This window comes from Lytechinus pictus, chromosome 7, assembly GCF_037042905.1.
Source record: "Lytechinus pictus isolate F3 Inbred chromosome 7, Lp3.0, whole genome shotgun sequence".
Taxonomy (NCBI): domain Eukaryota; kingdom Metazoa; phylum Echinodermata; class Echinoidea; order Temnopleuroida; family Toxopneustidae; genus Lytechinus; species Lytechinus pictus.
The window spans coordinates 25,092,521-25,102,500 of record NC_087251.1 but is presented as its reverse complement, the minus strand read 5'-3'; the positions used below and the strand labels follow the sequence as shown (position 1 = coordinate 25,102,500).

The 9,980-nt window shown below is 33.8% G+C and overlaps 1 protein-coding gene across 6 annotated transcripts in view; it reads left to right on the top strand.

Moving 5' to 3' along the window:
* The window catches only part of LOC129264688 (uncharacterized), a 39,298-nt gene extending 33,046 nt beyond the window's left edge, over positions 1–6,252 (top strand). For 5 of the 6 annotated variants that reach the window (XM_054902604.2, XM_054902603.2, XM_064102316.1 and 2 more), the window contains one exon: positions 1,423–6,252. In XM_054902604.2, coding sequence (XP_054758579.2) covers positions 1,423–2,061 — 639 coding nt within the window. In that variant the 3' untranslated portion in view covers positions 2,062–6,252. The remainder of the gene's footprint in view (positions 1–1,422) is intronic. The other variant, XM_054902605.2, reaches the window with a different exon arrangement.
* Positions 6,253–9,980: the final 3,728 nt, after the last annotated feature.

Here is a 9,980-nt window from a genome sequence, read left to right as displayed (position 1 = left end):
GAAAATAAGACGAGTGACATACTACAGGTTAACTAATGGGTTTGCCCGGGTATAAAATAAATCAAAATAATTTCATCTTTCGTAGTTTTGTATGATTTCATGATGACATAAGCAGGTGATTAGTACAATCATGTAGTCCATGATACAATCATACCCAATGATCGATTGCTCGTCATGTTGAATTTGCTTCTTTTCTTTTATCATCTGCACCTCTCTTTAATCATAGTATATATCTCTACTCTCTCTCCCTCTCCCTCTCTCTCTCTCTCTCGATCTCTTCTTTCTCCTTATCTCTCCCCATTATATCTTTATTTATTTCCTTTTCTGTTTCATCTTCCCCCATTCTCTTTATTTCATTAGTATTCTCATTCACTCTGTTCTCTTTGTTTTTCGTTCCTTTTGTCGTTATTTTATAACCCGTATCTTTTTCCTTCTTGAAATTTTCGGGAAGCATTTTTATCATTCCAGGACTAATATTTTGAACTTTTATCTCGTAATGTGCAGTTGTTTTTTATTGTTCTATGCGTTTCATACATGGTTTGAAGTCTTTTTTTTTTCATTTAGATTATTTTATGTTATTTCCCTTTCCCTTTTGTGTTTACGTTCTTTCCTTTAAAACAAAATGTCTAGGTTTGTGTTGCTTTTTCTTTATTAATTAATTTTACATTAAAATATTCAATAGATATTCATTCACGAATGGGTTTTCGCACTGATGACCAACATAATTATATTTCACTGTATATACCTAGATTTAATTGAATAATGTTTAAATTCATTATGCTTTGCATTAGTAAGCACTTTAGTTATTATGAAGGAATATAATATCATGATCAGTGGTGAAGGGTTTATTATATAATTTAAAGTTTGACTGGTGTTAACGATGTCTCTATTGTTCACAATCCTAGTAATGCATCGGCAAAGTCGTATTTTTTTCATTCATGGGTGTAGGCCTAGAAAAAAAGGTCAATAGATTGTACGTGGATGAAATGTTTACAAAACTAATCAACTTTGTAGTTGTCCTTATGTGTAATATGCCAAGTGGGGCTTACAGAATGATACAGGTGCTGCGGAACGGTTTTGAAAACGTGTGTGTGTGGGGGTTGGGGGCGGGCTGACCATGCAAAAAATCACGACCATAATTTTGTATGGTATTTTTTACGTTTTTTTTCTACACGGTGTTAGAAAAGTTAGGGCCCGGCTTGGTAGACCATATTGGCAACTCCCTGTAAGTCCATGGGTGTTATACAGTATAGGGAAATCATGGAGGTGCTGATGAGACACCCCTCCCCGAAAGGATAGGGTTTGGTATTATTTTGATCGCTGTTTGTTTACATTATTGTTTTTCTTCTCTAATGTATGTTCTCTGTTTTTTTAGTGCATCTTGTTTTGCATGTCAAAGTATTTGTCATTGTTTGTTGGCAGGAGCATGGTGCATACTGCACGCCGTTCGACATTGCCAAGTGGCAGGCCCAATCTCAACACCTCATAACACCAGCTCCCGGCTCTCGGGGTTCCATCATTGCAGGGGAAGATGCCTACGTGCATCTTGACTTTTACCCGCTTCCCGCCCGCCATACGTCGGAACGCCGCGAGGCGCAAAGGAAACAGAGCCTTCGACACTACCACGCCTCCCTCCTCAGACAACGCCTCGCCCCACTCTCCCGGACCACACCCCGCGGCTTTCAGAAGAAATATCAGGGCGGGTCGGAAGGGGAGGCCTCATCCTCGACAACGACGAGTGAAACGAGCACGGATGGGAGTGGCCAAGCCACACAATCTACTTCCATACCACAGGGGTTGAAGGAAGACCTGAGTCAGCTTCTTGATGATTTAGCAGAGTATGGGAACGACTGGAGCATGTTAGCACGCTATCTAGGTCTGGACCATCTCATGCACCGTTTTATCGTCAGCTCCCGTCCAACGATAACTCTACTAGACTGCTGTGAAAGTATGGGCTATACATTGGCTTACATTGAAGAAGCAGTAAAAGCCATCGAACGAAAAGACGCAGCTAGTCTCATATCGAACTATATTAGCCGCAAACAAGGAAGTGTGAAGTGATATTTCAACAGTACTAACAATAACAGTGTCTTGGTATTAACAAATTTAATAAATTTTAGTAAATTTTAGTAAATATAAAGAGCTCTTATTTTCAAGAGTTTGCGGAATTAAGAACAGGAACACGATGAAGACGGTATAGCCCTTATCAAGAGATAGTGCAGTTTGAACGCTATTAAAAACAGTTCTGGATGAGATTATCTTGATTCGTTAACAATGAAATTCATTTAAGATGCACGAAAACGTGAATAAAAGACATTTTTACAAAGCTATGCTCCCCGACAAAAACATTCTCAACTGAGGACGTATAAATTACCCCAAAGTGGCGTTTCGGAATAGCGGCACCCGGGGTAAGTGATACAATTGCGCCCCTTCCAATTTAGAGTAGCTCATGTGGTTGTTCCTGATACTATTTTTTCTTCTTTTCTCCACTTTTATTCAGTTTTTCTTACTTTTTGTGCCCTTTACAGCTGCGATATTCGATCGGAAGATAAGGATAAAATACCCTAATCTATAACCAAGAGATGGGCCAATAGCGGGATTCAATAATTTTAATTCAGCTCTATGAAAATGATTCATTCTATATAAATAAGATTCTGAAAATAAAATGTGTGATTATACAGGGTCTGTAAATATTTAAAGTAGCTTTTCTTCTTGCTTCATTTCCTTTTGAAAAAGGAGTCTATTGAAACATAGTGCTTATAAAAGTAAAACTTCTGAAATACATAAATAGTCTAAATAGAGTAGATGAGTTAGAATTGACTTTTAAGGTCTTTTGTATTTTTCCTTTTTTTTCTTTCTTCGGGATGGGGAATAAATTTAAGATAAAAATAATTAAATACAAAACTTGTGTAAAATACAATACAGTTATCCAGACGTTTCGCATTATTTGATATTATCGTAGAAGTGCAAATCTATACATGGTCTTTGCCGAATGTTATGAACATAGACGATATCGCTTATGAGACGTGCTGATTCTGAAAATGAAATCATCTGCTTGTGTAAATTTATTATTATCTGATTTTTGTACAAACTGTAACTACGAAAAAGTTGTATTACGGTAGCGAGGGTACAGAATTATCATCTATATGAGCATATTTATTTTTATCATATATATTTATACATATGTAAATCCTTTCACATGTTTTGATACTCAAAGCAAACAACTCGATAATGATTTATATAGAATCCATTTTGTCCTCGTTCATAAATATGTCTTCAATGATAAAAACACAAAGATAAATTTATGATTTTAAGAGAAGCTATCGGAAAGCGTTTACATGGTTGAATCGCTGATCCACTTGTATCTGGTATTTTTTTATTTTTTGAAGTTGATAGTAATAAAGCTGAGTAATTTGCTTTACTAATGTTTACCCCTTAGTTCATGAACTATATTATCATCAAGCCGTCACAATTTGATAGAGATATAGGCCTATATATAGACAACATCGGGATGAATATCGATGAAGGGGTCGGACAAACTGGAAATGAAATATCCATCTACGCTAATCAACGCACTATTTTGTCATTTTGTGGTTCAGTTCCTCATTTTATTAACATGATTGATGTTTCCAAACCAATTAAGTCACTTAAATATGGTTACCATTACCATACCATTGAAAACCACAATTATAAATGGAATAGCAATGTGGTCTCGAACTTTCATCATGAAGACTTTTTCATAAACACGATTAAGTTATTTTTAGATTTAAGCTCAATCTTACAAACGGCTGAAATATAAAGTAAAATATGCCTGTCGGCTTAAATGCATTACCCAAAGAAGGAATAGTTTTATAATAACTGTTACTATTATCAAACATTTTCAGGTCAATGCACATAAACTACTATCATGACCTTTGCGTTAGATTTATATAATGACGTTTACCATGGTTACCGAATGAGCATTATTTACATTGGTTGAAAATCAACTAGCGATTGATTTTAGAAGTTGTGTTTGATCTCAATTCTTTCTGTAATGGATCCCTGTTGTATATGAAACAAATGATTTGAAATACAGCATTACTTTGTAATAATTGTTTATGTCATAAATGCATTGAGCTTATATATTGATACTACAACATATACGAATGTGAGACATTTTAAAATTTAATTGTTATGATATGGTTCTCTGTCAAACGTATCATGTAGATTCTTATTTTTTTGTACTGAAACTATTTTTATAACGTATATTACTAAGAATTTAGCTACTATTTTAGTCCGTGATTATTTTTGTCTGTTCAATTGTTGAGAGGTGATGGGCACATGTTATGATAAATTTGTTGAAAATGATTGACCCTTTTCGATATTCATGTTTATACATAAGGGGTCGCTTTGCTGAAATGGACAGAAGTTGAAAAAATACATATTTTATATTTATCCTCGAAATTAAAAAAAAAGTTTTTTGGTTTCTAATGACGCCTATAATTTTCATGTTAAAAAAAAAAAAACATTAAAAATTACCGATGAGCGTGAAAAGGGGAACATTGTCACGTGATTATAATTTTGTCATTATGTTTTTATTAATCCTTGAATCAGCATGGCGGGTTTTTTATATACAAGATGAATTGATAATCAGATTATGGGGGTCATCAAAGGTCAAATACGTGGTCTGACAGTATAATATGTATCGGTTCACTGTAATGAACAAAATAATAAGAAACAATACTGGCAAAATATTATTCGACTATGTAGAGATCACCTTTGATCTAAACTCACCGCTTTATATTTTGCCAAATCACATGATGCATTGGCATACAGATGGGAGGGGCTTGAGCCCCATGGACCCCACAAGTTTCACGACCAAGGAAAAAAGGAGAAAATAGGGGAAATATAAGGATTTTAGACATTTGGTTCCATGCGAAAAAGTAAAAAAGTGATATATTTCGACCCTTAATCTTCGAAAAAGGGGCGCGGGAGGGGACACCGCATACCACAGGGTAATACTTTAGTATCCGACTTTGTGCCAACGGGTGGGTATTTCATAAAGTTGCTCGTAAGTTAAGAGCGGCTTTACGAACGACTGGTGATCCTTTCTTACGCGCTAAACCACCGCCAATGAACATTTTGGTGTATACCATTTACCACAAGATAGGATCCAGTCGTTCTTATACAGTGCGTATCAAAAAAAGTTTACACTTTGAAAAAGCCCTGGGAATTAAAGAATATGCGACATGTGGGTTTTTTTTTCCACTTATAATCTTGGGTTTGGGTCTCATCTATCCAATGAAAGTAAAGGTTTTGACATAATGTTACAATGGAGTGAGTACTGTCCATTTTTGTAAAGCTCGCAGAAATCTGTTTGCGCAGAAATGCTCGTTTTCACGCTGTGTCAAGGGGAAAGGGCGAAATCAAACTTACCCTGCGAAACATTTCTCGTACATTTCCCTTGTACTTTAAGTCAATTGAAATAAAACGGATACCTTCAAGCATTTTGTAACTATTTTGCCACCCAAATTGAAATTTTAACATTTAGTAAGCACAATCTTTCACCCTTTTTGTGCCAGCTGGATCTGAGGACATAACTGAATCTGAACAAAAGTTTATATCAGACATATCCAGCATTTTTCACTAAGTTTTTATCATTTAAAGTGGGTTTACATTTCATTTTTCATTTAATACTTGTTTCCCCACACTTTTCCCAAGCTTGACAATGATTAACTAAATGAAAATCAAGCCTAAGCTATTAAATGTAAATCACAGCTCAGTGTAAAGCAAATAACGTCTCGATGGCCTCGTTGTGTGGGGGAGTGGACTGGGGCGCAATGCACTCTTCGAATTGTTTTGGACAAGGAAACAAGTTTTAAAAGGTAAAAGATATCTTCAAATCAATTTTACTAGCTAAATTCCACGTGTTCTTCATGATTAAGGTCTACTTTTATTTGCTAAACTATTTCAAAGTTATGCGCAAATCATTTTTCACTAACTTTTCAAAAGTAAGTGGTGCTCACTCAAGCGGAAATATTTTTCGACAGTTATATCGTCATTTGCTTAAATGGATCTGCACCAATGTTAAAATGTGGAAAAATCTTCAGAATATTACAAATGTGTAATTTTACAGGATTTTTTCAAAGTGTAAACTTTTTTTTTGATACGCACTGTATAGTCGCTCTTAACTTACGAACATCTTTATGAAACGGTCCCCGGGAGAGGGTTCGTGTCTCCTTTAACCCACCCTCCACCACCCACCCGTAACCCTCTACATGGTGATTATGTTCGTTTCCAATGCAAAACAGGAGCAAATCATTGATACACATTATTTTGATATAGTCCTATTACATGTATATCTTTTTTTTTTTATAAGCTTTGTATGTTCAACTTGACAACCTGACCCGACGTCTGGTAAACAATACATGAAATAAAGTATAATGTTTTGTCGATAATTGAATAACACTCGATTCCGGATCATTTTTTACTAGAACAGTACTAGTCAGTCAAATGTGACCAGTATATGCAAATCAAACAATTAGGGTCAGCGTATGCAATGTTTTAGGTTGTAATTTAAAAGCTATATCAACAACTATAAGTTATCCAAATTTCAAATCGATTTAGAGTATTCAGTGAGCTAGCTTGCTTATTAAAGCTATAAATCTATGCATTTTGCAATTTAATCTAAACCGTAAGATCCAAGTGCTCCGATCAGCTCAGTGCCAAATTAAATAACTTTAAAGGACAAGTCCACCCCAACAAAAAGTGGATTTGAATAAAAAGAGAAAAATCCAAGAAGAACAACACTGAAAATTTCATCAAAATCAGATGTAAAATAAGAAAGTTATGACATTTTAAAGTTTTGTTTAATCTCACAAAATAGTTATATGCACATCCTGGTCGGTATGCAAATGAGGGAACTGCTGACATCACTCACTCACTATTTCTTTTGTATTTTATTATATGAAATATTCGACTTTTCTCCTCATTGTCCTGTTTAAACAAAGATTCATTTCGCCCTGAACATGTGAATTTACCATTGTTTAACATTTTATGGTTCAGTCAAGTTGGTCCTTATTGTCAAATCTGTAAAAATTGAAATATTGTATATTTCAAACAATGAAAAACAAAATAAATAGTGAGTGAGGGACGTCATCGATTCTCTGATTTGCATGTGACTATTTTGTGCATACAACTATTTTGTGAAAAATAAGCGAAACTTTGAAATGTCATAACTTTCTTATTTTACATCCGATTTTGATGAAATTTTCAGCATTATGCTTGTCTGATATGATTTAAATAAACATTTTTCTGAGGTGGACTTGACCTTTAAGTGTGTTTAAAAGCTCCTCGGTGTATTTTGTGGTTATGATCAGATATGGATTACTTGCAATATTATGAAAAAGTTTTGTAGACATTTTCTGTGAAACTAAAGTTGATAACACACAGATGAATGATGCAACTGTTTTTTCATGTGTCCATCAATAATAAGACGATAATGACAATGTTACTTTGTCGAAAATGTGGTTATCGATTATATATTTGAAAGTGTTCTGTATCGCTATGTAAGATCATACTACATTTCATATCCTCTAATTAAAAAAAAAATGATGTTACGTTTATAGTATTTGATTTTTTTTTCAATTCGCTCTTCAGCTGATTTACGACGACGCTTGGAGTTTTTAACTTTTGGAAATTGAATCTGCGCCGTAATCTATTGCCAGTTTTCAGGTCGTAATATCAAAGAAATTTCAGCTCGCGCTTACATTGTGATTTATGAGATATGTATCCTCTTAATTAGTCACTGCAAACAGTCCTTGACAGGTCCCTTTCATGTCAACATATTAAATACTTTAGAATTTCTCTCTTAATACTTTTTGACCCTACCCCCTCTATTCTTTCTCTATTCATCTCTTATTTCATCTAACGATTCCTTTCTCTCTCCATCTCCCATTATCATCCCCTTTCTGTTATCATACATAGACACATATATTATCTTACCTATTATCATCTCTTTCTTATGCAGTCTATCGTTGTGCTAAACTCATCTTTTTCTCTCGTTCCTCATATATCGACATCTTTCCACCTCCCCCCTTTCCCTCCATATACCTGTTCCCTCTCTCTCTCTCACACTTTGCCAATCTCTTATTTCTCCTGCCCAAACCCTTTCCATTCGAATCAAACAGATGACATCAACACGTTTGGTATAAGGATCTGTCCATCACTCGTAAAAATATTTTTATTTACAGCCTCTACAAGTACAAAAAAGGATCCGTACAGGTAGACTGTATTCAAATACACATATTACCTCGTTTTTATAACCAACAAAAAGGCAAGTTTGATACGTATTGATATTAAATCAATACCAGATGAGTAATGTTTAACAATTGAAATATTAATTTCAAAGCAATATAAACCACCGTGAGCATTAAGTGCATCATTGTACGAATTTCGTGGAGATGTAGCTGATGGTCCTTTAATTTTATCATGTAATATTAATGAGCACGAGAGGTTGCTTACATAATTAAAGTAAAGGGTTTAATTATGAATGGGGAAATACAATTTTGGTAAAATTGGAAACCTTATACTTTCTAAAGTTTCCATGCTGAATGAGGACCTGATAATGGCTAATGCAAAAGACACATTATTTTTTTAAGTAAACGAAACAAACAAGTAAATATTTCACAAAAATATCTTGTTGAAATGAACTTCCTTGTCTATATCATAAGACATGGACAAGAATTATTATTTAATCTCGAAAAAATAATAAATACCATGAAATCTTGTTTTGGGGACGGATATTTTCTATGAATAAATTTACCCTATTTTATATCATATAACATGAAATAATAAAGAAAAACATGCTGAGCTAATATAAATAATGATATACATGTACATAAACTTGGATTGCACTAATAAAAAAATTAAAATTTCTTTGTAAGTTTAAAGTGAAGTGAATGAGGGTGAGTGAGGCGGAACAGAGAGAGGGAGATAGAGAAAAGGAAAAAACAAAAAATGTCAGATAAAACAACAAATGGGAACACATTTAGTAAATTTTTTAGTAAAAATGTGTCTTCCTGCTGTAAAAAAAAGTTAAAATGACAAAAGGGCAACTGCTTCACATGAAGGAATGAACAAAATCCAAAACGCCCAACAGTATCATAAAAGCAGAAAAAAAGAAAACTAAGTAGCTTGTGTCACTGAAACATAATGGCCTGTTTTCTAAACTCTGGTTGAATTTAAGCAATGCCTCATGTAAGACTGTGCTAAAATATGGGAAGCAAAAAAAAGAAAAAAACTTGTTAAAATTGATTTCTTTTGTTTATTAATCATCTTCTTTTTTTAAAGCTTTATAGGTGAAGAAAAATTATCAAAATCATTGTTCCCAGACGACTTTTCATAGTTTGAGTGCCAAGTAGGCTGCTAATTCAAATACTATGGTTTATAGAGATTTAGGCCTCTTTTTTATACCAATAGATAAACCATCAAGGATTTCTGGTGAACAAATTTAAACTAAATTAAAGCTTTATAGGTGAAGAAAAATTATCAAAATCATTGTTCCCAGACGACTGTTCATAGTTTGAGTGCCAAGTAGGCTGCTAATTCAAATACTATGGTTTATAGAGATTTAGGCCTCTTTTTGATACCAATAGATAAACCATCAAGGATTTCTGCTGAACAAAATTAAACTGAATTTAGGTGCTTAATGGCTTACAGCTGTTTTGCCTAGGGAAGTATTTGAAGTTGAACATATGATGTTTAAAAAGGCAAAAATACCAATATACATATACTAATAATAATTCAGAAAAAATAGCATGCATTACAAGGAAATTGTAGTTAAAATTCTAGAGATTAATATATATATAGCCTTGCAGTCCACATTAGTTCTGTCTGAAGGAAAAAAAAACATTCCCCAAGTTAGATTACAGAAAAAATATTTGCACATTCTCACAATTTCTACATATCAATACAGAAAAATAATGAAATAAGGATAAAAA